Raw genomic sequence first — 24,965 nt, 5'->3', positions numbered from 1 at the left:
CACGTGAACACGACGTCCATTCAAGGTTTGCATAGCGCGGGCGGCCGCACCAGGATCGTCGTACTCAACGAATCCGTAGTTGTAACCCTTTTGCTGCAAAATCATGTCAGCTGCGCGTCGTGTAAAAGACACGAGAAGTGAAGCTTACGTTCTTGTCGGGGATGATCTTGACGTTCTGGACGTGGCCAGTCGTCTCGAATATCTGCCGCAGGACATCTTCCGTTACGCGCTGGTCGAGGCCCCCGATGTAGAGGGCACGCTTGTTGGGCTCCGGAGCAGCACGGCGGCCAAAGCCTCCAGCGCTGCCCGGCGAAAGAGCCTGGTCAACGCCAGACAGAGGCGAGGTGATGGCTGTCGGAATGGGGTTGTTGTTCTGCGGGATGTGCAGGGGAGGGGGAGGCTTTCTGGCCATTTTCATAGCCAGGTGCGCCCTGGTTGGACTGAGGAGGGGGGAGGCAGCTGAGCTGCTTTGGTCCCGTTGTCGGCCATTTGGAAGATTGGTCGCGATGGCCACAAGTCTGCAGTATCTGAATTAGAGAGAGTTGCGCCGAGGTGATTGGTGATTCGCCCAAGGACTGTGTTGTCCCGACTGCGGCGGTTGGTCGACGGTCAAAAATGAGTTAATGCTGCGGCGGTCGAACGAAGTCAATGTCTCGCAAGCTTGATTCGCAAAGGCTAGGAGCTTGGGCGACTTGCTGTCGAGACGGTCGGCGGACGAAGGCGGGGAAAAGTACCGGAAGGGTCGAGCGCTACGAAACGGGACGAAAGGCGGCAACGTTGGAGCAAGACAGGCCGAGACGTAGGACGTGAGATTGCGCACGCTGAGGAAGATGCGGTGGGACCGTAAAGGGACGAGGAATGAGAAACCAGACGTTGACGAGAGGACGAGAACGGCGGAGACGGAGACGGAGACGGAGGGAGAGGAAAAAAAAGGAAAAAGACTGAAGAAGCCCTCCTACGAGTAGTAACGCGCTTTGCCCTCCGATATTGCTCTTTGGATGAACGTCGGAGAGAAGACAAATGGGACGTGAGGAGGAGGAACTTTAATGGATCTGAATGAGGGGATGATGGGACGGTGAGTGGAGACCAGACTTGGACAGCAAGAGGCAGAGAGAGTGGCAGAGCAGCAGGGTGAGATGAGCGCTGCTAGTGAGGGGAGCTCAGGGTACTCCGCCCCTCGGGTGATACGGGCGAGGAAGGCAAGTAGACTGGAGCCACAGCACTATTGTGTCCGTGGCGAGCCTGCCTAAGCGAGGGAGCTAGCCTGATGTGTGTTGGCGTTGAGAGAGGCAGCAGAGGCTAACCTCCAGCGCGCCAAGGTGCCACAGGCATGGGACCTGGCCTCAGCGAGCCAGTCAGCATCGCAAAGCTTCGACATAACACCTGCCCGCGAGACGCCTGGTTCAAAGGCAACGTGGACGCAGATCATTCAAGGACACAATGGCGCTGTTGTCTACTCCAGCTCTTCGGAGTTGAAGGAATGTGGATTCCCATCTTGAAAAGCCACAGGCTAGGTAAGGCACCTAGCGTGGGAAGCAATGTTGAGTGTTCGGGGCACAGGAAGATGCCCATGTGCCCGAGGCCCAGGTACCCAGGTACCTAGACAAAGATCGAGGGCGGGTAAAGCTGTCTCACCGACAACCCTGTCTCAGAAAGTCTTGGATCAGTCCAATCCCATAATTGACTTGTCGGAGAAAAGATAATAGAGCAAACGCGGCATGCTTCCTGTATGCGTTTGATCCAGCCATGAAAGCATTACATGTGAGGCGCTTTTCCCTTGCAATCACATCGGCAACACCGGCAAACATTGGCTGAAATGGGTGGTAATGGCAGCATGATCGCACGGCGCAGTTGCTGTCCCATTGATCAACATGCACGTCAAGCCAGCCTGTGAGTCGAGTAGCTTGACATGCTTTCTGGCTCGTTCGTTTAGGAGCTATCGGCATCGAGTGTCGTTGAGGTGGTGCTTTCAAACGTTCACCTTGATGAACTGTGGCGGTAACGCTGTAAGGGAATCAAGACGACGAAAGGAGGTCGAAAGTTTCTAGTCGCACTGGCCGCTGAACAAGGCATTAGTCCGAGGCAGCTTACAGTCAAATGCTCTTGGTGCTTGCCTGTCAAATTGGACGGTGTACCAGGTTCATTGACATCTAACACAATAATAATCCTACACCCAATTATTCAACACGTATTGTAACATGTGGACCAAGAAACACGTTCACCTGGATGTGACCAATGAGTTAGTTCATGACCGTTTTGTTGCGAGGCGCTGTTTTGTACAAGCTGGACCACGAGGTGAGATGACAGCGCTCCTCAGGACCCGAACTTGGTAGTTTCGCCGTGATGTCGTGTAATGCGACGTCCAGTACAGTAAGAAAGACAGCCTTGAACTTGTCTGGCTCCATAGATTTGGATGCTTGCGGTGCTGACCACGTGGCACCTGAGAGCCGCTCAGGGTCCCCAAACCAATGGCTCAGTCGGATACGAGACCAGGATCGAACATTGATAGCGCCGAAAGCAATGACATGGACTTGAGCCGCAGAGACTAGGATTCTCATCTTCTCCGCATGTGCACAAGACAAAATTTGCGGCGACATCAACTTCCTGATAATCAGCATCCTCGCCTGCTAGTGTTTGCGCAAGGTTGTCTGGGGTCTTTCTGTTCTGCGCTCGGCTGGTGCTTGCACATCCCGTGTGTAGATCAATACCCTGCAAGCGTAATCGATATGGGCACACTTGCGGCAAGTAGACAAGCCCGTGGTTCTTGTGTGCGCGGCAGTCATTTGTAGGCGTCTCCATATGCTTTCATGGGCTGGATGCAAGCTGCCTGTCTACTTGTGTAGTGTCGCAGACCCATAAGCCGAGTGTGCCTCGCCTAACAATGCGAAACGCATGGCGGCTCGTTTGTTCTGCAAAGACACAGCGGTACTCATATGATTGACTGTGCGCACTGCGCGTCGAACTTGGTCCAGGTAAGACGTCAGGACGTGCATCACGAACCGGAGACCGTGATATGGGTCCGGTAATGGAGGGTCGACGTCCCATCACGTGATGGTCTCCGGTGATTGCTGAAACGCTTGTATGCCCAGAGGATGGTCGCTGGTCCGTGCGCAGGACCCCAGGTGGGACTGCCCAGTTGTGAAAGGAGAGCTCAATCAGTCAACCCAGGCCGGTAGGGTGTCAGTTGGAAGCCAGTGACGAACCCTCATATTCATCCTCACGCTGGCTTTTGCATTTGCCATCTTACTTACTTCGCGATCACAAGAAGCAGGACAGGCGCTGTTCCTGTCGTCATATATCAAATCACCATGTCACATAAACCGAAAGACGCTCTTGACCAGCTGCAATACATGCTGAACGATGTCGTGAGTCGTTCTCCCTCCAAACCCCCGACTCAGCCCGTTGACCCTGGGCACCCAGATCATACAGATTGGCAAGGCCCTCAAGGCATCGACCAAGCAACCGAATCGACAAAACGTCTCTCAGATTCATGCATCGCTTCAGACTCGTATGCCAGAAACCATTGAGAATTTCCACTGGGCGCTCAATGATCTAGAAAGTGAAGTCGTAGGATCATCCTTTCCCTTGCCACGATCCATCCCTACAGCCCTGCTGACGAGTATCTGCAGATGAGAGCGAAAGGGGCTTTGCAAAGAGATTTGGACCGTCTTCAACAACGCCACGCGCCACAGCCAGAAGAGGCAATCAAGGCTTCGCCTGCGCCCATGATCGCATCACCAGCCTCGGTCGCCCTGGTTGCTGCCAGCCCTGAACTTGCCCAAAAATCACCGCCCTCCCCCCCGCTCAAGGAAGAACCTACCCAATCTGCTCCGTTTTCTGCTGCGCAAGAAAGTCCCGCCCCGCCGCCGATGGGGCCGATGGCGCCCATACCTGACATGGGCCGGCAATGACAGCATGCCGACTCCCGTACAGCCGAAAGCGGACATCAAGCGTGAACCAACGCCGTCGGTGCCACAGGCAATGGATGGCCCCGATGGATAGCATCCCTGTCAAATCAGAAGAGACTCCAGCAATGTCATCTGTCGCTCCGGAGCCTTCCATGTCGACGGCACCCGAGGCGCCGATGGATGACCTCTTTGACCTTAGCGGCGGAGAGAACGAAGGCGGCAGGGGCAACGGGTCCGAGTTCGACTTTACAGACATCACCTTCGGTCTCGATCCGGCTGTGGACTCGCAGAGCCAACCAACGGCGGACGTGGCGCCGCAGCCCGGGATGGGTACGACGTCTGGTCTGCCCGCAACGGCCGAAATGTCCACCCTGGATGGCCTGCTACCAGTTGCAGCTCCTGTGCAGTCAGCGGCCACTACCGCCAGCACGGCCGTGACAACTACAGAACCGCCAAAAATTGAAGGCGACCGGAAGGCGGGCGACCCGCAGTCGACCGCTGCCGTGGACAACGACATATTCGATCTGGATGGCATTGGTGGCAACATGGACCTTGATATGAACCTTGGCAATAATGGGGACGGCAGCAGCTTCGACGATATGTTTTATGGCGGCGACAACATGGACGATGTGCAGTTCGACGATGCTTTCTTTGGTTTATCGAATTAGGCACGAGGGATAAGGGGAACACGGCAGGTTCAGGACTAGGTCTTGGTGGTCTAGAACAGGGATGCACTGGTTGACGCCTTCCCAGCATCGACATGCGTTAATGACCGAGCATCATGCTTCAACATGTCTTATGTGTTGTAGTGATTTTCCTCACAAGTGTGTGACACAGCAACGTGTACTAGGTTTGTACGGGATATTCCATGACCACAATTCGCGCTGACTTGATGTCAGTGACAGCAAAGAAGTCTGACACACTTCATTTGGAAATAAAATGATAGAGACATGCAACGAACGTATGCTGTGAAAATGTCACATACACGTGATTCAACTTACTGCCTGCCTGCTTGCCTACACCGTCTACACCCAAGAAGGATGAGCCTCGAGAAGTACCTCGCATTTAAAGGGCATTGTCATTGTATCGTTGTATCTATTGAGCAGGTGGTCATGGACCACATGCCAGCTGCCCTTGCGGATTCGGGGAGAACCCTGTTCAAGAAGAGTCGATCTTAATCGCGTTGGATTCCACGGCGGTGAGAGGGCCAAATGTCAATGACAAGTGCGGAAGACCCCTATGGTTTTCTATGTACAAAGATGGCCTTCCAAGGCCGGCCGAGGCTTAGGGAACACTATCAGTTGGCGCGAACTGACAAAATAAACAGGGTAGCAAGCTGGGTCACGCAATCGACGTGCTTTCAGTCTTACATCGTGGGGACTCATACGTCGTGTCGTAAAAGAGATTATACAGCAGTATACATGGCCTCATGGCCTACAATGGCGCCTACCAGTGGTAAGACACCCACCTCTGGGTAGCAGAAGGTAGAATCAAAAAGTGAATTGCAGAAGACGCGGTGTGCAATTTACACAGTGCTCACCGGTGCCGGTATCGCAGTCGCATGGCTTGCATTTGCGGCTGCTCGTGCCTCTAACTCTCGCCGTTTGGCAAGGAGACTTTTGAAGGCGCCCAGACAGAGCACCAGCGACTCTTCATCAGGGGCACAAAAGCGGTAGCTCTTCTCGTCGGTAATGAGCTGCAGACAGTGGCTTTTAGTCTTGCTGACCGGGTCGATGTCCACAACGTCGACAACAGCTGACATGGGTCGAAGGAACTGCGCAGTGTACTCGGACTCGTCTTTGTAGAGAATGAAGTTTCGAGGCCGCAGCACAGCCCACTGCCTCTTCCATTGCCGCACCCCTCCCTTGTTGCGAAGGAACCACAGCCAGCCTTGCCAAATAACACGGTCTGGGTCGTGCTCGAGGTTGAGGCCGCTGACCTGGCTTGAGTTCCGGTGTTTCATCTGTGGCCTGTCGGGTAGGCCTGAGTCTGACAAGACGCCGCTGTCTTGTGGGGACTGCCCAGCGAGATCCTCAATGGACATGCCCCGAAGGCGTTGCATTTCAGTGTCGGAAAAGTCGGAATGAGAGGCCAATTCATTGCCAGAGTAGCCCGAAGAATCCAACATGTTGGACGGACGACGTTTATCGGTAGACATAAAGCGAGGCGCGGGAGGGTCCAAGGGCTCGGGAGAGCTGAATGTCACCCTTTCACGCAAGGCCGGATCGGTGTAGCTGCCATTCGAAATAGGTGGTAGGTACGATCCTCGTTGAGCGACGGGACTTGCCAGTAGCAATTCCTCCTCTTCTTCGTCAATCCTTGCATATGTCCGTATTAGGTCAACCCATTGCTGAGCGTCGTTGTCGTCTTTCGCTTGGAAGTGATAGTTTTTGGCGGGTGAAAAGCAGCCGAAGACATGCTTTCGCTTTTGCTTTGGATCACGGAGCAGGGCTACAGCAGTAAGGTCGGACAGGTTGATCTTGTGTCTCAGCTTGTCCTCTTTGTCGGTTTTGTACAGCGAAAGGGCGTTGGGTCGCAAAACGAGGTAGATGGATTTCCACGTCTGCCTGTATGTTAGCGGAAGTCCAGGAATTCGATATGGGCCAGAGGTAGACTGACCTTGGTCTTTTGGGTGCGCTTTTGTACATGGCCGCTCTTAACCTCACGATCAAACTCGAAGCTGCCGTTCTGGTTGACAGGAGAAGCATAAGTGTCAAGCATGGATTGGCTCCGTAGACGAGTCTGATTGGCGTCGCTCGAAATCAAGGCTGGAGGTGCTGTGGTTGGTATGGCGATAGTGGTGCCTCGCTCGGGAAGAACGGGGCGCAGTTGTTGTGATACGGCAGCCATGGTAGGTGATCGTGATGCATGCGTCAAGGCGAGGTAGATCTCGAGGGGGATGATGAGGATGTCGTCGACGGATGGATTATTCGAGCCAATGGGTGCCAGCCTGGTCTCGTGTGGATAAAGCGGAAATCACTATTAGGTGCTGAGCCGTGAAAGCGATGCATGGAAAAGAATTGGCGTCGGCTGCTGACGGACGTTACCTCACTGGAGAGTAGCGCTCAGGAGCGTGGGCGATGACGGTATTGTTGGGAAGGCAGGTGGATGGACAAGAAGGAGGAAGAAGTGCAATGACAAGGAACGTACAAAACGAAGGGAAAGCTCGAGTGTGTCCCGAAGGACGATTCGTCGAGTTGTAGTGGTTCCTCGCAGGATTCGTGGTGATCAAGGGGTGTCTCGGTCAGGGTGCGGCATGTGCAGAGTGCTAAGCTTTCCAAGGATTGGCACGAAGGTGTCGCAGGTTTCAAGACTGAAGCGCCATCTGATGGTGAGGCCGTCGGGCGGAGCCAGGGGCGGAGGCGCAGATCTGCTTCATGCGAATATGAGACGGCGGGTACAGACCAGGGAGATGGCAACCATCAAGGGTCAGCAATCAATTAGTAGACTTCGTTTCATCCAGTCTCGACAACAGCATATGGGTCCATGTGGGTAGCAGTCGGTTGGAGGAGAGAGAACGAGATGAGGATGGCCTGGAATGGTCTGGATTACGGTGACGCTTCAGTCCGCATCGCCCATCAGTGGAGACCATGCTGCACTGTGCCGCAAGGTACGAGGGGTAGGTAGTGCCTACTATGTTGGGATGCTGTATTTGACGTCATGGCAGGGTGCCTCTGGCCTGCCTGCCTAGGTACCTAGGTAGTAGGTAATGTAAGTTACCTAGATGGTAGGTAGGTAGGTAGGTACCGAAGGCAAGGTAGCTAAGTTTACAGCACTCTATGCAGTGGCTCTTGCTCTGTGCTTGTCGCGCCCATGTGTTTTCTGGCGTCTGAAACAGTCTGTAGATACGCCTTCACTTCTGCGCTGGTCCCTGAACTCTTCGCTCGTCGCCCTATTACGCCCCTATCACGCCAGTCTAGGTCTGCTGCATCAGATCTGAGATATGTGGTTCCGATTCACTTGCAGCCAGAAGCTTGTTTTGTTCGATTCTCCTTCAATCGAGCGGTCAGTGAGTCAGTGAACTCGGGGCGCAAAGACAGGCTGTGGGGCTCGATCCTCGTCTACAAGCAATCGATCAACCTGAAAACGAAATAATCGAGATCAGTGCCTCCAGCGACCATGGGTCAGTTGCATGTACGCCACAGTCTATGATCAGTCCCTATCTAGGCTCTTTGCTGGAAAGTTACACGATGATAGGGCGGTGCTTTTCTTGGACTTGCAGGCTCTGGGTCTGGTGACTTTGTCCTTGGAAGCGCTGACATACTCTCCGTCCCACATTGGCTGGTGCATGAAGAAGCATATAATTAAAAAAATTGACTTCGCCAGTCATTCCACCCAGACATTCGCGAGAGCCAACGTTTGGTGTACAGGCCGGGTGAATTTATGAGTGGAGGATAAGATGCTTGTCTTAACGTAAAGCCTAAACATTGCATTGATCATACAACATAGGCTAAGTAGTTTGCCATGTATTGATTGAGCTGGTAAAGAGCACTCGGCCATGGAGAATATGCACAGAAAATTCTCCTGACTCATCATCATCTTCAACACAAAGCGTATCACATACCACCTGAATCTCAACCACCCCCTGTCTCTCACCTCTCTCCTGCAAATTTGGGTACCCGATCTTGTTATTGAAATCTCCGGAACACTGATATCGACGCCAAGGCGCCACTACAATGGGGGACAAGCAGGACAAGCCGTGCAAGAGGTGCAAGGTGAACCCTGCCACCATGCTTGTGAGACTCGATTCTCTCTGCGAGTATGTTTCCCGGATCACAACGATCGTTTGCCCGAATGAAAACCCCAATCTAACATCCGAAGTAACTGCTTCTCTGCCTACGTCTCGCAAAAGGTCGTCAAGCGCTTGAGCCAGCCTCTGAAGGAACTCCGCGCCTCAACAGGCCGGCCACCAAGATACCTACTTGGCCTCTCACTCGGCTCCTCCTCCGCGGGTCTCCTTCAGGTCCTGGACGCCAATCTACGCTGGCTCAAAGATGCGAATCCACGCAATGTCTACGAACTCCACGTCGTCCATATCGACACCAACCTCGCGCCATCCACGCCCGCCTCACAACCACCTTCAGCCAGACTACTGCAGAAATACTGTGACCGGTTCCCAGATATAAGCATCGACTCCGTTCCCATCAGCGCTGTTCTCGATGCCCAAACCATAGACTGGACAGCCCTGCCTGGGTTGCAAGCTGATTTGGAGCCCACCGCCGCTTTGCGCCACCTACTCGAAAGCCTCCCATCTGTCACCTCCCGTGTCGATATCCTTCGCCTTCTCCTTCGTCATCTCCTTTTCCACATTGCTGCACAAAGGGGATGCACTGCGCTGATGATGGGCTACAACACCACAGCCCTCGCCGAGCTGACCCTGTCTGAGACGGCCAAGGGCCGTGGGTACGCCATTCCCTGGCTCGTCTCTGACGGGAGCTTCCCTCTGACCAGTTTTGCGGCGCTGGCGGGCAAGACTGAGATCGAGACGGAGGCGGGCAGCCGTGATGTAGGGGGGCAGCAGTGGGTATTCCCGGTATACTACCCCTTGCGGGACATTCTGAGGAAGGAGATTGTTGCCTACAACAGCATGGCCGATGTGGCCATGGCCGAGTTGACGGCAGATGACCCCGGCGTCGGCGGCGCCAGCGGCAGCGTTGTCTCGCACAAGGAGCTGAGCATCGAGGACGTCATGACGCGGCACTTTGCCGAGGTAGAGGACAAGTACCCTAATGTCATCGCCAATGTCGTGCGTACGACAGGCAAACTCGAGAAGCCCGCCAACAGGGACGCCTGTGGCATGTGTGGCATGACGAGGGATGAGTTGGGAGAGGCGCGCTGGAAAGGCGAGATAGGCCTGACGGTGGATGACGCTGCGGCGCTGGGGATCACCAACCAGTTGTGCTACGGCTGCGAAAGGTCCCTTCGCGGTTGAAGGCTAGTGGGTACTGGATGAAAAAGGTTCAAAAAAAAAGTAATATTCGCAGTGACGAGTATGGCTAACAGGTACATGGCTTCGAGATGCACCCCTTTCGACACACAGACGCTACCCAGTGATGATTTCCTCGTGGCGGCCGTCCGCACGTTTTCACACCCCACAACACCTCCACCGCCTTGTTTGTCTATCCGTATCCTCTATGTATATGGCGCAGTCACATCCCAGCCAAGAAGCCTCATGGGCTTTCCAACGCCACCGGGCTCAAAATGCGATTTTCCAACACGCGGACCAGCTTGTTCGTCTGCTCCGCCAAGCTCAATGTCAGGATAGTATGGGGCAGGATGCGAGCAAGATGTGGGACAAAGCCCTTGTAAATGGCGAACAAGCCCTCAGTCCGGATTGTCTTGAGGAGGCAGTCGAAGACGCCCTTGTACAGGTTGCCGTTCTGGTTGTAAAGACGAGACATGATTGTGTCTGGCTGCAAATTAGCATTGCGACTCGGGAGCTACCAATGAACAAGAAAGAAAGAGGGCTGACCTGGAGGATGCATGACGCAGCAGACAACAAAGCCGCTGACGGTGCTGCTGGCGAGGTGGAGAGCGGGCCCCTCCTCCATGCCGAAGTGACGGACCAGTCTCCTCTTGGCGAAGAAGTAGGTGGGGAGCTGCACAGAGCTGCCAAAGCCAGTCCTAATCATGGCGGCGCCAACGCCTCTGTAGAGACCACGGCCGCCCTCGGCCTTGTAGATGGAAGTGAAGCCGTTCCATGCGTTCTTGTAGTTGTGCTGAGTGCCGACGGCAGAAATGGCGAGAAGCTCTGCAGTCTTGTCTTGACGAGAAAGAACGGGCTGCCCATGGCAGCACCGATTATGCCTGAGCCGGCACCGCAGATCATATTGACGCCCAGGCTCTGGACCTTGCTGTCATCAAACACGAGCTTGGTCAGGGTGCCACGCATGGGCTCGTAAAAACCAAGCCGGCAGCCGTTGAGCAGGATCTGATAGATGTATGCGCTCCCTATTCCCCTGTAGATACCCTTGACGCCTTCATTCCGCACGATGACCGACACTCCCTGGAGGGGTCCTCTGTACTTGTGTGGTTGATGGCCTTTGTCCTGGAGCTCGCCCTGAAGCTGCATCCTGTTCGGCGCGTGTCACCGTCAGCTTAGGACTTCGATGTGCTAGACATGCGTGTCCGCATAGCAGGGACGCACCGGATCTTGACTGTCTCGAAAGGATGTGTGGCCGTGACGGCACCGCAGGCGGCGATGCCACCAGCGAGGAAGGCGCTGTACAAAGAGTCAGCTGGGTCTGGCCAGGAATAGCATCGGCGCAAAGCCAGGGACAGGGAGGGTGGGAAGAAATTACCCCAGCGTTGTTGACATGGCGCCGGAGGCTTCGAGGCCAGACTTGATCAGATGCTGGTTCTTCTGGAGCGACTCGGGCACAGGTCAAAGAGTACTGGGCGATGCTGCAGGAGAGCTTGTAGGTCGAGGGTCGAGGGTCGAGCGCCGAAGGTTGGTGAGTCGAAAGTCGGATTGAGGTCGCGATGCAATGCCGGGCTCGGCTTGTCGCGGTTAGCGGATAGTACCCCAGGCAGGTAGTGGGCAGCTTCAGGTGTGTAAGTACCTCTCTACCTTGCTGAGTGAGATGTACCAGCACATGCAGCAGCTTTCCACAGAGCGGTTTTCGGGACAGACAATCGACAACGTGGCGGGCTGACAATTGTGCTGATCTTGATTGGAATTGGCTTACTCAATGGCTTTTTGACTTTGTAACAGGCGCTGCTATAGCTCTATCCAATGCTGCCACGCGGCATCGGACAGCGACATAATTTTCAACCTCATTCAGCGAGTCCGATATCCGGAGGGCGCGTGCACGCTTCCCACCCCAAGGCTCAGGCGCCATTAGCAATGGACGGTCCCTGCATTGCCATCCCTTTAACGCTGGGGTTACTCGCCTCTCGATCCCCACACGGGCGGCTTTTGCCGGGTAGCAAATTGAGAAGCCGGGAACATGCCAAGGCCCAAGACCAAGCTCCAGCAGAAAGCTGTTTTGGCCTGAATGGATGGACCGATCCTACGCTGCACTGTTCTGACAGCACGCTGCCCCTCCATCGTCCTGCTCCTCAAAGCCAGCACCAATTGTTCACGTTGATAGACGCGACCCTGCCCAGTACACCTGCGACTTGCTTCAATCGACTCTGACCCAAACGCACGCCGCCTTTTCGGATCATCCTTTTCCCTGAAAAACACCACACGAATCTCTCCGAGCAACGCGGACAACTTTCTGGTCCTCCACGAAGGTGCCCTCCCACGTAGCTATCTAAGATGGCTTCCACGCCGATGGACTTGGACCGCGACGCCGCCTCGACAAATGGCAACTCATTAAACATCACGCGAAACACGCCCAGCAGTACATCTCGCGTCAGCGACGTCATCTCAAGCTTCCGGCCCACAAAGGTGCGCCCTAGTTCCGATGTCGCCAAACTCACTTGCTCCATATTGATGCAATAGCAGCTGTTCCGCAGAGAAGACATCAAAGATGGCCGTTCCACTCCTCACATTTTATCCCTCGACTTTGACGACCCTGGCGAGCTTCTCATGACCTCGGAAAGCGACGAAACGATACAGATCTACAATGTTCGGGAGGGCAGGCACGAAAAGAGCCTGTTGAGCAAGAAATATGGCGTCAAGCTAGCCAAGTTCACACATACAACGTCCAGCATCATCTATGCCAGTACTAAGCAGAATGGTAGGCAGAAATACGCCATGCCAGCAGAAGAAAATGTTAAGATCGAAGCTAATGACGACAACCCAGATCAGATCCGATACCTAGCAACCCACGACAACTCCTTCATCCGTTACTTCGAGGGTCATGAGAAAGCCGTGACGAGCATAGCAGTACACCCTGGCACGGACAACTTCATTTCCTGCGCCAAGGACGACACAGTCCGCCTCTGGGATATCAAGTCAAAGCAGTGGTGTGGTCAGCTTTTTCTCAACCAACCTACTCTGGCCGCCTATGACCCCTCGGGCAATGTCTTTGGCGTAGCTTCGCCGGCCAGTGGATCGGTCCTCCTTTATGACTGCCGTAACTTTGACAAGGCGCCCTTTGCCGTTTTTGATGTCGTTGATGCTGTCCGCTCTGTCGACAAGGACTACTCCATGAAAGGCTGGACGAAACTTGAGTTTTCGAACGACGGAAAGCACATCCTTCTAGGAACCAGAGGTAACGGACACTTCCTGCTAGATGCATTTGATGGTCACCTCAAAGCATACCTGCGCAAGCCCGAGGGGGGGACGAGGCGGCGGGCAGCGGGAGAGTCGGCTGAGGGCTTTAGTGCAGAAGAAGGATCTGTCCCGGAAAGCAGCGGGGACTGCTCATTCACAGTGATGGCCGGTACGTGCTCAGTGGGGTCGAAGAAAGGATGTCTTGGTATGGGGATTCGCAGGGCACGCCGTCCGATGAGCAGGGTTCTGGACCCTTCGACAATTCTGGAGGGACAAGCGCGAGGCGGACTGTGCTTGCTTGGAATCCCCCGGTACAACTTCTTCGCCACAGCAGACCAGGAGGTTTTGTTCTGGGTGCCGGACCCCCATGCTTAAAGCCACGAGGGAAGTGCGTGACGATCTGGTCGTCCTGAGGGGACGGACGAATTGAATATCATAGACCGACGGAAGAAGATACCCAGCAGGATGTCTGGAGGCGATGCCTTTCATGCACATGTAACCACTGCCAATCATATACAATGAATAACATTGTCCTCTCACACCCTTTATTTCGTTGCTGCCGCACAAAACTGGATTACGCGATTCCCATACGTTCGAGCACAGACTTAGTCAGAGAATGTTGTAGGTTATGTTATTGCTATGTTACTTGGAAGTATTTGTGTTCCCAAATCTTCAGATCGTTTAAGCTGAAAACCATGGACGCCAGCTAGAGTGGGGCACCTACCCCAGAGGTTTGGAAGGAAGCGACCAAGGCGCCTGTCGAGTAACTGGCCTGGGTGGGACCAGAAACTGGCCCCGCGGCGGCGAGTAACACACGACAGTCAATTTCCAACATCACGGCCAACTCTCTGAAGACGACACCCACCAGCCAAGCTCTCCTTCAGAACCCAGTGCGCCACTCAACCGACTGCCTCGAACATACCATATCACTCGGAACTGCTCGTGCATTTTCTGAATATTGCACGCCACAAGCGACACCTGTCTGCTAGGTCACAGCCCGCCATTGGGAGCACCCCTCACACAATCATGCCGACCTACCACACCAGCCAGGAATGGCTTGAGCAGTCCTCGCTGCTCCTCAAAGCCCGCCCATCAACCGTAGGACAGCCCGCGCCCGCTCCCCATCAGATCAATATCATGACCCCAACCCTCCCGCTCCATCGATGCAGCATAGCTAACCCCTTATGCGCTCCCCCCCAGACCCGCATCACAACAGCCTACTCAATCAAGGCCGCCCAGTCCAGCGTCTCCAAGACGTCAGGAGGCGCGGGTGTCGACGCTGCGATGCCCGACGCCCGAGTGCCCAAGCCGCCACGCGGCCGTCTCATTCTCAAGACGTTCGATCCCGCGAGCGGCGTCACCCTCCGCTACCGAACCCACAAGGCCGCCGAGGTTTCACGCCTTATTCTGAGTCTCGGTCGGCTGGGACGCGGCATGGCCGCTCTGCCGGAGACGGCCGAGGAGGACATGGTTGATGCGCCGGCCGCGGCTGGCAAGGAAGAGGAGGCGCCCGATGGCAAGGTGGCATTAGGACAACCAGCGCAGGCACAACAGCCGCAGCAAGGCCAGGCACAAGGGGCCGCGGGCAAGAAGAAGAAGAAGGGCAAGAAATGAGTGCATGACTGTGCGGGTACATGCTCGCTGGGAAGTCATGCGGAAACAGCAGATGGCCTCACTCAGCTGCTCAAAAACGTCCCGCCACAAGGAGGAGCATTCTCGATGGAACGTTGTTTTCATAAATCAATTATCAGACATGGTCTGGAACACTAAGCTAAGATATGCTCCTTCAAGAGCGTCATCATGTCCTCCCTCTCATTGCCTCCAATCAATAGTACGAGAGCTCCTTGCCGCTCTTTTCATCAAACGAAAACCGCCCTTCAACGCCGTTCATGTCCGACAAAATATGAAATAAGAGCTCAGCTCATGCGAGCCCTTGAGAGAATTGAACTCCAGCCCGCGACGCGTGCCGCTTTGCTCCGTGTATGCGCTGGGACATCCGAGCTCCATCAAGGAGTATACGGACGTCGTGACATGTACCGATCTGTCGTAGATAATACAAGGGTATCAAGAGAAAAGACGCAAAAGAGATGAGGGCGGGTGACTTAAAAGTCATCATCGAAGGAGAAGTCTCCGCCGTTCTCGCCCTTGCCCTCGGTCGCTTCCTCTTCCTTCTTGGTAGTGCTGCCCATTACACCAGCCTTCTGGTAATCGGCGACACGCTTCTCGAAGAAGTTTGTCTTGCCACCAAGGGAAATGTTCTCCATGAAGTCAAATGGGTTGGTTGCCTTGTAAACCTTCTCATTGCCGAGGGCGACGAGGAGGCGGTCTGCAACGAACTCAATGTACTGCTTCATGAGAGTAGCGTTCATGCCGAGCAGGCCACATGGGAGGGCCTCGGTCAGGAACTCTTGCTCGATATTGACAGCATCGGTGACAATGTCTTGGACGGTCTGCTTGCTGGGGCGGTTGTTCAAGTGAGAGAACAGCAGGCAAGCGAAATCAGTGTGAAGACCTTCGTCACGAGAGATAAGTTCGTTGGAGAAGGTTAGGCCTGGCATGAGGCCTCGCTTCTTGAGCCAAAAGATGGAGGCAAAGGCACCGCTGAAGAAGATACCCTCAACAACCGCGAAAGCAACGAGACGGGTGGCGAAGGTAGACTTCTTATCGGTGATCCATGTCAAGGCCCAATCAGCCTTCTTGCGAATGCAGGGAACTGTTAAAAGGCAATGTAAGTTTGATGTTGCAGGTATATATCATGAATTGCAACTTACTGGTATCAATGGCGTTGAAGAGATAGGTCCTCTGAGCAGGCTCCTTGATGTAGGTGTCAATGAGCAGCGAGTAAGTCTCGGAGTGGATGTTCTCCATCATAATCTGGAAGCCGTAGAAGCATCGAGCCTCAGGAACCTGGACCTCGGCGCTGAAGCGCTCAACGAGGTTCTCGTTGACGATGCCATCTGAAGCGGCAAAGAAGGCAAGGATGTGTGAGATGAAGTACTTTTCATCATCATTGATCTTGTTGTTCCAGTCGTGGAGATCCTTAGACAGATCAATCTCTTCGGCGGTCCAGAAAGAAGCTTCTGCCTTCTTGTACATCTGCCAGATCTGGTGGACATGTCAGTACAAAACGCGACCCTCAGAGCCACTTTACGCGTCAAAACGCGTCGTACACGTACCTCGTGGTACTTGATGGGGAACAGGACGAAACGCTGGCCGTTCTCCCTCAGCAGCGGCTCATCGGCTTCAAAGTCCTTGATTCCCGGAGCTACGACTGCCTTATCCCCCTCTTCCCTCTTTGCCTCGATAGCAATGGGCTTGGCCTGCTCGTCCATGGACTTGACAAGGGAGTCCGCCTCGGAACCAGCGTGGTTCTCCTTGTTGGCGGTGTTGAAGTCAAGCTTCTTGACAGGCGACTCGATGTTGAACGACTCAATGGCGGAAGCAGCCTGTTGAATGATTGTCAGCTTTGCCTTTTTTTTTCTCCAAGGCGGAGAGGATCGTGATGACGCGACGTACCTGCTTCGAGGGAGTGATCTCAACAGACATTGTGGCAGGTGTGTTTGGCAGTGAACCAGAGGAGGATTGGAAACGATGATAGTGACGAATTGACTTTGCTCGAATATGTCAATTCACCGTAGAGTTGTTGTTCCAGAACGTGTGGTGGTGTGAGGAGTTGCAGAGTGGGAGCCAGATGTTGCTGTCCAGGCATCCGGCCCTTTTGTAGAACAAAGTGGTACGCCATCACGTGTGGTCGAGACGCGTTCTAAGCGTGTTTTTGGGTGCACCAACCCCACTCTAGCCCCCCTTGGGCGTGTTTTAATCCCTGCATGACCCACCCCGTGTTCTGTCCAGCCAACGCGCTTGGGTCCATGGCGAACCCCGGCCAACCGAAGTCAGGGAGGAAGGGGGGAGGGGAGGTTTCCACGCTCGACGCGTAAAGACCGTCACACAGAGCTGCCCAGCCCTGCTTCTGACATGGACTGGCATTTCGCAACCTTTGCATCGCTTAGTATTCGACAGGAATTGGCTCTTTCTGGAATTAGGTCATTCCGTTCCCCGTCTACTCTTCAGTATTTGCCGCGTGCTTTGTGTCGTTCCAATCTGCGCGAGGCGAAGACAACCCAACTGGTTGAGTTGTAGGCAGGGTGTGTTTCCAGGCCAGCTCAATCCACATTCCGTCATGGTGGGGCGGGGTGCCTGGCCTCTGTCGACCAGGATGAAGATCTGATAAGGTCCGAGGTGCACACGCACGCGCGACCCTATTGAGGGAATCGGGCATGGCGTGGTCACATCTTCTTGTAGTTCTTTATGTAGATCGTCATGTAAGCAGCCAACCAGCTGATGTAATAGCCCGTGAAAAGTGAATCCCAATGCGTCGTCCTCGGCCGAGCAACTCGCTCGTCAGTTCTGTATGAGTCCCTTTGTCGGCGTATCGGGAACCGAGCAGAAACACTGCATCATAACATTGGTCATGTCGCTTGTACAAATTCAGCTATTCAATCTCTATTTTGGCGAGTTATCAACACGCGAACGAAATCATTTAGTCCAGGAGAAAACATAGCCACGAATAGTATATTACAAAAGCGTGCCGACAGACCCAGCTGAGGGACAACGCGTTGATAACTTGACCTGTAACCTTTGTTCTGAGTTGCGTTGCCGACCAATGCCACGTTTGAACCCAATTCATACCATCATACACATTGGCTGTCGCAGTCTAACCACTGCATGTCTTTCAGATTTCCCTACCGCGTTCGTTGTTGGACTGGTGACGTGTCGGAACCGTAGATCTGTCGGCAATATTGTCGCCGCCAGCCTCAAGATCCGTCGCCCTGCCTCGACCGAAGTTGAACCAGCCCGAACGGCCGGTATCACGAACCTTGGTAGTAGCCGGGACTGTCGGCTCCGCAGTGCGATCATGACGTCGAGTACCATCAGGCCGTGACGACATGGTGCCGTTGCGCTGTGGTTGGCGGTCCACATGAGCAGAGCCGTCAGAGTCGGGATCATCCCTTCTTCGTTGGTCAAAGATGACACTGTCACTGGGATCTATTTCCGGAATTGGGGCACCACTCTGTCTGAGGTTCTTCCTGCCCTTCTCCCTCAAATATGATTCAAGGAGAACCGCGTTCTTCGTGTTGCATCTGAAGGCGGCATCGAACATATCGCCAACAAATGGAACCAGGCCGAGAGCAAAGTCGACAATGATGTTGATTATCATCTTTGTCTTCACACCCTGAGGTAAGCCGCCCTCGACCTTACAACAGGTGCGGAAAACCATGAGAGCCATCAACGCATCAATGGCGTCGCCGATGCTAAACGTAAAAGGTTAACCTTGTCATTCTGGAATCAGAGAAGAGCACATACGCAGGAATAAGGCCGATGGCACTACCCCAACCGAAGCGTACACCGCAAAGACTAAACAAGCACATGTCCAGCCGCCAAGCTCTTCTCTTTACTTTGGTAAGCACCTTGCCATCGTGCTTGGACACGCCAGGTGGTAGGGCTTTGGGCCGCTTCTTGACCTTGTCCGTAGGCTTGCCATCTAGGCGCGTTGCTGGGACGGTCTCAAAGTAAGGGTCCTAAGTCATCGTCAGTCATTGAAGCTAACGAATTGAGTATTGGCGCGGCTAACCTCAGTGCCGAAATTGTTTTGCACCCTCTCCTTGAGAATCTTCTTCGTGATGAATTTTGCGATAAAGCTAGCCATGATAGCAACTTTGGACGTTGAAGACTTCCGCTCTCTCCAAAGCGGGCGTCGCGACGAAGCTAAGTGGCTGGAGGTGACGAACGTCTCCTTATGTATTGCGATTCGAAGCGCCACTCAACAGCATCAATGGTTTGGACCCTCCCTGCAGGCTGCGGGCCTGGGGCAGTGTCTTATGCGGCGCGTAGTGTGTCGGTTGGCACGGCCCTTCGAGACTCCACGCCAAGCTCTGTCGTCGGTTGAGGTAGTCCGTGGGGTGTGGCTCAGTATGATTGAGCGTGCGATGAGCCAGTGAATAATGTCAAGTTGAAGAAAGGGCATAACGTTCCTTTAACGGCATTGCACCACAGAGCCTGGGCATTTGCTTTTGTACGAGTTCCTCCCTGGTCAGCCACATAGTGTTGATTCCTGTTTTGAGTTCTGGCCTTGACCGCGATAATGATGTCATGCCATCTGCGTCAGGCCGTTCGCACCTGGCGATAGCCAAATCTACCCACGATCCGGTACCCCTCGAGCGGATGACACAGGCTAAGCGGGAGGCCTCGCCACAGAGTGAGGAGACACAGCCACATTGATGTGGCTAGGCATCGTACCTTTCTACCTAAGGTACCTACCCTACCAAGGTAGGCGGTACTGTGATCCGCCCCTCCCGCCAATAAGGACCGGGGCCTGCATGAGCTGCCCGCACGGCATCCAAGAACACTACCTACATAGATAGCTCCTATCAATCTTGGGTCCCAGATCCAGCCGAGCTACAGCCCAGTCCAGCCCCACGGGCTCTTGTCTGGTTGCGTATTCTGCTCGCTTTCTCATCTACCACATCACGTCGACAACGAGGTCCATCACGATACTTCATTCGCTGTGACAGATTTGGTGCATTCTACAATAACCGTTTTATCAAGCTGCCCAAAGCGGTTCCACCTGCGCTGTTATTCGCTCCTGTCGAACTTCCGACCCTTGTGCGACGAAACTGCCCGTGCCTGGACGTGGTGTTTTGCGCCTCAACTGTCGCAACGTACTCTTCGATCAGGTCGCTGCCAAACACGTCATTCCCGCTTGCCACCTACCATGCAACTACAGCTGGATATCTCTTTACGGAAGAATACACGAATGTCCTAAGCGCTCTCGCCATTATTGGATCAACTCTACCCCAAAGACTTTGGCTCGGACATGAGCCTGACGTCGCTTCTATCATGGCCGCCTACAAGATGCAGTTAGAAGATTGTAAGTCTAAAAGAAGCTTCTTCAAGTTGTTCTTACTGATAGGTGTAAAGGGCTGGATGACCTGTGCGTCCGTTTCATCATCAACCTCCCCGAGGAGGACCTCTCCTCCGTAGCACGGATATGCTTTCAAATCGAGGAAGCTCAATGGTTTTACGAGGACTTCGTCCGTCCGCTCGACCCAACCCTACCTTCCATGACCCTCCGAAACTTCAGTCTGAGAATCTTCCAACACTGCCCTCTCCTTGCGCCATTCTCGGTAGAGAACCACACTCGCGCATTTGAAGAGTTTTTACAGTATAAAACACGAGTGCCCGTACGCGGAGCAATTCTTCTCAATGAGGACATGGACTCTACTGTTCTTGTCAAAGGTTGGAAGAAGGGCGCCAATTGGAGTTTCCCACGTGGCAAGATCAATAAGGATGAGGACGATTGGAATGCGCCATCCGAGAGGTCTATGAAGAAACGGGATACGATCTCCATGCTGCCGGCTTGGTTCCTCCTAATCGGGATGTTAAGCATATCGAGATAACCATGAGAGAGCAGCAGATGAGGCTATACGTGTTTCGGGATGTCCCCATGGATACCCATTTCGCGCCACGTACCAGGAAGGAGATCAGCAAGATCTCTTGGTACAATCTTTCTGAACTCCCTGCGTTTCGGAAGAAAGGTAACAATCAAAAATGATGCCGCGGCTTCCGCCGCCGCCGCAAACGCAAACAAGTTCTACATGGTTGCTCCTTTCCTCGTCCCTCTGAAGAAGTGGGTAGTGCAACAGAAGAAACGAGACAATGCGAAGAACACCCAACAGGTTTACTTTCAGCCTCAGAATCTCTACGAGGAGCCTGTTACTGAAGATGACGCTTGGGTACAAGATAAGCCAACGGCAGCCGTGGTTGAGCACACTCCTGCTCTAGATACCCTTGAAGGTGCGACCAAAGAGCTTCAAAGGTTGCTCAAGGTTCAACCGAATACGCAAGGGCTTCAAATGCCATCCATGTCCGATAACAACCGGGACAAGGGCGCATCTCTTCTCGCCGTTCTCCAGGCGAATAGCCAAGTCCATAACAGTGGTCCGCAAACTCACGTGCCACATAACCCCATCGGTTACATCGAGAATACTTCAATCCAGACAACTAGGCTGCATCACCAACATCCACAACCCAGGGCTCCTCTCTCAAGCTATCAGCCGCCCCCTCAATTTCCACTGGAACCAAACGTGCCGGTCCAATATTCTTCCCATCATCAACAGTTCGCCCAGGGTGATCCTGTACCAGGCCGCTTTCAGCAGCCTCACCAGCGCCTCCACGCTGCATCACCACAAGCGATATATGGCAATCCTGGCCCCTCGACTGAATATCCGACAGGCATGCATGGGCCGACTCGGCATGAGATTCGTCCGCAAGGATATTCGCGTCCAGAAGGACTTGTACAATTTACCCAGAATTACATGCCAATTCCAAAACCACCACCTACTCAGCTCAACAACCACTCCATGGCATTGCTAGGTGTCCTCAAGTCCGGATCTAAATCTCCTAATCCAGCACCAGGGGGCAACGGCCAACAACCACACCTCGTTACGAACGAAACCGAGCAACAGGGACATCAACCTGGCAGCAATGTGCAGTCTGCGCAATACCAGTCTCCGCCGGCCTTCTGGCAACAGGAAGCGTCTCTTTCGGCCCATGGTTCGGCCCAGACTGGTCCCGGTCGCAGCGCGACAGGCACTGAACAGCATAGGTCTGCGCTACTGCAAATGTTTAAGAAGCCTGAGGGAGACATTGCTATCACCACAGGGGTGGCGCACACAAACCAAGGCTTAGAGGCGCCCGAGATAGCCACGGTCAGCTCAAAGCACACACATGGACCTGGACATTCTGGCGTCGAAGTTAACCCATTGTCCTCTCAGCCAATTGCGCAGCAGGCCGAACAGGGTTCAGCGGCACATCAACCTAACCATGCAGACCCCTCGAACCTCAGCCGCAAGCAGCCGAACAAGGGAGCTACTCAAACACCGCCTTTCACGATCCTGAGACGTCCTGAGGTCTTGGGGCACACAACAGCACCGCGTCAAGTGTCTGTCAATGCGACGCTGGCAGCGCACAGGGCCATCGGACAAGACAAACCTTCAAGCCTCGCCAGTCCTCCGGCGACATCGTCACTTCCTACGCCTGCGGCCTTGCAGAGAAAGGAATCCATGTCGCATGAACAGAGAAATAAGCTGCTTTCACTTTTTGGCAAACCTCCATCTGTTGCCCCTACTACACCAGATGCTGCGGGTAGAGTTCCGGACTCAGCTGCACCAGAAACTACATCGAGGTCAGGGTCTGCAGCTAGCAGGGGACTGCCGTTACTAGGGCAGATCGCTCAGGACGACGCGGTCGAATCTCGACGGGGTAGCCAGACACCCATTTCGCCGGCCGACCGAAACTTCCTACTCAGCTACTTGGCTTCAGCAACCAACAACACCAAGTAGGTAGGTGACTTGTTGTTGGTAAGGCATCATCCCAGCGTACAACATGGGGCGATGGCATGCAGACGCTGGTCATTCGGGCGGGTGTGGATGAGAGGTCATGGAACCGGCAAAGGGTCGACGACAATCATGGGAATATTGGCTTTGTTTTCATCCAGGGAGCGAAGGAGAAGGAGAAGGGGGAGCAGGGCACACGGATTTAGAAACTGGGCGGAAGATAGGAGCGATTCCCGCTCAGCGGACCATGGTGAGATGGCAACTCGGGTTTCCGGGTAAGGAAGAACATGACCTCCAATGCTTAAGCATGGGTGGCACAGCAAGTCGTACAGTTAACGTTAGATTTTGTCTGTATCTCAAAAAAACAAATTCCACTGTGAAGCTGAGTTGGCGGTGGTGATTGAGAGCACCGTCTCAATTTTGGAAAGCCATTATGCCTCTGTTTAGGTCCTCGGGAAGTTACATTGCACGCCCTAACAAGAGCCTGCACGCGAAGCCCCACTTGTCATCAAATGGTACCTGCCACAACCCGAATCGGGCGTAAAACCGGCATTTGCGTTGGCGTGGCCAGGTCTCCTCTCGCTCTCAGCTTGAAGAGTAAAAAAGGTGTGGAGTCTAGAACCATACTTCTCATCCCCAGTCTAGATATTATCGTGACGCAACACGGCATTGAACTTGATCATTCATCCAGTTGACCATTCATCCAGTTGACCATTCATCCAGTTGACCATTCATCCAGTTGACCATTCATCCAGTTGACCATTCAGTTGCAGGGGACGTATGATGACCATGGAGTCTTCAGCACCTGTCACGATTAGTCGTACGTACTTCGACACATTGATTCGCAGGTAGGTTATCTCACTGATTTCCCTGGTAGGCAGAGTGCCACCCGCTCCTCTTTGTGTTCCCCACAGTGCTTAGGTTTACGGCCCGCTTCTCCCTTGTCCATTGGGATGTGTCGGTAGCTAACAAGGTCTGTCCTCCATGGGTGCAACTTCGTAGGCGTACCACCCTCAGATTCCACAAAGCTTAGGCTGACCTCAGGGTGCCAAAGAACCAGCCGTCCGCGTCTAGTCTACCCTCCGACTTAGCTCCAACGTCGACCAATAACGGCACAATACTGATACTGAAGCCCGAGTACGACGATTTGAAGGCTGTCGCTCGCCACTATGGTGTGTAACCGCGTTTCAGTCGTTTTACCATGAGTCCGTGTACTCGTCACTAACAGACATGAATTACAAGCCAATCTGTGCTCTAATCTCATCAATGGGGGTGCTACCCAAGCCACCCTCGATGTGAGTTGGCTACTGAAATAATGCAGACCACTGGGCAATACTAACAGCACTCATATTAAAGCTCTTGAGCAGCGAAGAGTCTTTGAGCCAAGAGGAGACCTTGGAGCCCAAAGCTGATGCTGCATCGTCCGACACCCATGATGCTCATGATCATCGATCCCTTCAAGACCATGACCTCAATGCCCCTGGTCGACGTGGCGACTCCCATGCCAAGGGGCACCACTGTAAAACTCAGAGGCCATCTGGAAACCCCCGCCCGTTGGTGTATGCATTCTCGAGAGTGAGGACTACAGACGAACCCCCTCGCACCATGAATGATGGACACAAGACTGAAACTGTGGTTCTTGACCCAGCATTTGAAGAGATAACACCCCCCACTGATGCTGTAACTAAGCGGCCTCGCTACGCGCTACGCGCAGTACGCAAAGACGGCAATACGCACTGTCGTGCTATATGATTTGGCAGAGACCACAACACATGCCGATATCACCGATGTGGTTCGAGGTAGCATGCTGCTCGAAGCGCTCCTCAAAACTCATGATCGGTCGGCTCAGATCTCCTTCTTACATGCGGCAAGCGCCCAAGCCTTCTACAATCATGTCCGTCGAAATGACCTGTACATCCGACAAAAGAGGGTACATTGCGGCTCATGGGGACAACAAACAGTACGCGTGGCGTGATTCCAGCAAATTGACATTGAGTAGGTGAACATTAAATGGAGCGACCGACAATGTGTTCTACCAGGCCACGTTAGCACAAAATCGGCAGTGGAGCGACACGCAACTTGATCGTGCGACGCTGTAGCCCCGAAGTCACAGCAGAGAGCATACGTGATGACCTGGAGCACATACACAATCTTGTCATCATCCGAATCTCTTTTGATGCCGGGAGCTATTTCATCCAGACCAATTCAGTGTATAATGCCATGTTCGCCCGCACCTGCATGATGAGTCGATAGTGAGTTGTGCGGCAGCAGAACAAGGAACATGGAAGCTCGTTCGCTCGATGCTGATTGTGTCGTAGCAAGTACAAGGGTTCGAAGGTTGAGTGGGATGCCGACCGATGTATTGCGCCGCTCCAGAGCCTCGTTGCCTCGAAGACCCGAGCTCGTGCTGCTGCTGCTTGGTCAACTGTGGAACTTACTGCCATGGCTAATCGATTCCAGAGATTGGATCCTGGTGGCCTGAGTAGCGAAGACACG

General features: G+C 53.9%; 12 protein-coding genes across 12 annotated transcripts in view; 7 read left to right on the top strand and 5 right to left on the bottom strand.

Annotated features, from left to right (window-relative positions):
• Window positions 1-412, bottom strand: part of VDBG_07004 (nucleolysin TIA-1) — a gene marked incomplete at both ends in the record, with an annotated part of 2,478 nt that extends 2,066 nt beyond the window's left edge. The window contains 2 exons of the mRNA XM_003002387.1: window positions 4-93; window positions 149-412. Coding sequence (XP_003002433.1) covers window positions 4-93; window positions 149-412 — 354 coding nt within the window. The remainder of the gene's footprint in view (window positions 1-3; window positions 94-148) is intronic.
• A 2,896-nt stretch (window positions 413-3,308) lies between these two features.
• On the top strand, window positions 3,309-3,772 carry VDBG_07003 (predicted protein; the record flags this gene model as incomplete). Its single annotated transcript, XM_003002386.1, has 3 exons — window positions 3,309-3,365; window positions 3,421-3,508; window positions 3,630-3,772. The coding sequence occupies 3 exons, from the start codon at window positions 3,309-3,311 to the stop codon at window positions 3,770-3,772; spliced, it is 288 nt and encodes a 95-aa protein (XP_003002432.1).
• Window positions 3,773-4,060: 288 nt separating this feature from the next.
• VDBG_07002 (predicted protein) lies at window positions 4,061-4,576 on the top strand (the record flags this gene model as incomplete). The annotated part of the gene is made up of 1 exon (XM_003002385.1): window positions 4,061-4,576. The coding sequence occupies one exon, from the start codon at window positions 4,061-4,063 to the stop codon at window positions 4,574-4,576; it is 516 nt and encodes a 171-aa protein (XP_003002431.1).
• Window positions 4,577-5,154: 578 nt separating this feature from the next.
• On the bottom strand, window positions 5,155-6,758 carry VDBG_07001 (PH domain-containing protein; the record flags this gene model as incomplete). The annotated part of the gene is made up of 2 exons (XM_003002384.1): window positions 5,155-6,471; window positions 6,528-6,758. 2 exons carry the CDS (start codon window positions 6,756-6,758, stop codon window positions 5,434-5,436), a joined length of 1,269 nt encoding a protein of 422 aa, XP_003002430.1.
• Window positions 6,759-8,584: 1,826 nt separating this feature from the next.
• VDBG_07000 (conserved hypothetical protein) lies at window positions 8,585-9,840 on the top strand (the record flags this gene model as incomplete). Its single annotated transcript, XM_003002383.1, has 2 exons — window positions 8,585-8,667; window positions 8,730-9,840. The coding sequence occupies 2 exons, from the start codon at window positions 8,585-8,587 to the stop codon at window positions 9,838-9,840; spliced, it is 1,194 nt and encodes a 397-aa protein (XP_003002429.1).
• A 696-nt stretch (window positions 9,841-10,536) lies between these two features.
• Window positions 10,537-11,226, bottom strand: VDBG_06999 (mitochondrial oxaloacetate transport protein; the record flags this gene model as incomplete). The annotated part of the gene is made up of 3 exons (XM_003002382.1): window positions 10,537-10,981; window positions 11,056-11,130; window positions 11,210-11,226. The coding sequence occupies 3 exons, from the start codon at window positions 11,224-11,226 to the stop codon at window positions 10,537-10,539; spliced, it is 537 nt and encodes a 178-aa protein (XP_003002428.1).
• A 945-nt stretch (window positions 11,227-12,171) lies between these two features.
• On the top strand, window positions 12,172-13,449 carry VDBG_06998 (WD repeat-containing protein; the record flags this gene model as incomplete). The annotated part of the gene is made up of 3 exons (XM_003002381.1): window positions 12,172-12,303; window positions 12,361-12,595; window positions 12,662-13,449. 3 exons carry the CDS (start codon window positions 12,172-12,174, stop codon window positions 13,447-13,449), a joined length of 1,155 nt encoding a protein of 384 aa, XP_003002427.1.
• A 651-nt stretch (window positions 13,450-14,100) lies between these two features.
• Window positions 14,101-14,688, top strand: VDBG_06997 (predicted protein; the record flags this gene model as incomplete). Its single annotated transcript, XM_003002380.1, has 2 exons — window positions 14,101-14,172; window positions 14,275-14,688. The coding sequence occupies 2 exons, from the start codon at window positions 14,101-14,103 to the stop codon at window positions 14,686-14,688; spliced, it is 486 nt and encodes a 161-aa protein (XP_003002426.1).
• Window positions 14,689-14,803: 115 nt separating this feature from the next.
• On the bottom strand, window positions 14,804-16,745 carry VDBG_06996 (ribonucleoside-diphosphate reductase small chain; the record flags this gene model as incomplete). The annotated part of the gene is made up of 4 exons (XM_003002379.1): window positions 14,804-15,787; window positions 15,846-16,179; window positions 16,251-16,520; window positions 16,591-16,745. The coding sequence occupies 4 exons, from the start codon at window positions 16,618-16,620 to the stop codon at window positions 15,177-15,179; spliced, it is 1,245 nt and encodes a 414-aa protein (XP_003002425.1).
• Window positions 16,746-17,806: 1,061 nt separating this feature from the next.
• On the bottom strand, window positions 17,807-18,816 carry VDBG_06995 (conserved hypothetical protein; the record flags this gene model as incomplete). The annotated part of the gene is made up of 3 exons (XM_003002378.1): window positions 17,807-18,386; window positions 18,439-18,653; window positions 18,707-18,816. 3 exons carry the CDS (start codon window positions 18,779-18,781, stop codon window positions 17,807-17,809), a joined length of 870 nt encoding a protein of 289 aa, XP_003002424.1.
• Window positions 18,817-19,593: 777 nt separating this feature from the next.
• VDBG_06994 (mRNA-decapping enzyme) lies at window positions 19,594-21,101 on the top strand (the record flags this gene model as incomplete). The annotated part of the gene is made up of 2 exons (XM_003002377.1): window positions 19,594-20,002; window positions 20,053-21,101. 2 exons carry the CDS (start codon window positions 19,972-19,974, stop codon window positions 20,529-20,531), a joined length of 510 nt encoding a protein of 169 aa, XP_003002423.1.
• A 2,157-nt stretch (window positions 21,102-23,258) lies between these two features.
• Window positions 23,259-24,831, top strand: VDBG_06993 (conserved hypothetical protein; the record flags this gene model as incomplete). Its single annotated transcript, XM_003002376.1, has 6 exons — window positions 23,259-23,289; window positions 23,384-23,442; window positions 23,602-23,641; window positions 23,712-23,764; window positions 23,826-24,399; window positions 24,469-24,831. 5 exons carry the CDS (start codon window positions 23,259-23,261, stop codon window positions 24,219-24,221), a joined length of 579 nt encoding a protein of 192 aa, XP_003002422.1.
• Window positions 24,832-24,965: the final 134 nt, after the last annotated feature.

Source organism: Verticillium alfalfae, genomic scaffold (genome assembly GCF_000150825.1).
Source record: "Verticillium alfalfae VaMs.102 supercont1.9 genomic scaffold, whole genome shotgun sequence".
NCBI classification, from domain to species: Eukaryota; Fungi; Ascomycota; class Sordariomycetes; order Glomerellales; family Plectosphaerellaceae; genus Verticillium; species Verticillium alfalfae.
Note: the sequence above shows the minus strand (reverse complement) of the source record. Positions and strands in the feature narration are given on the sequence as shown.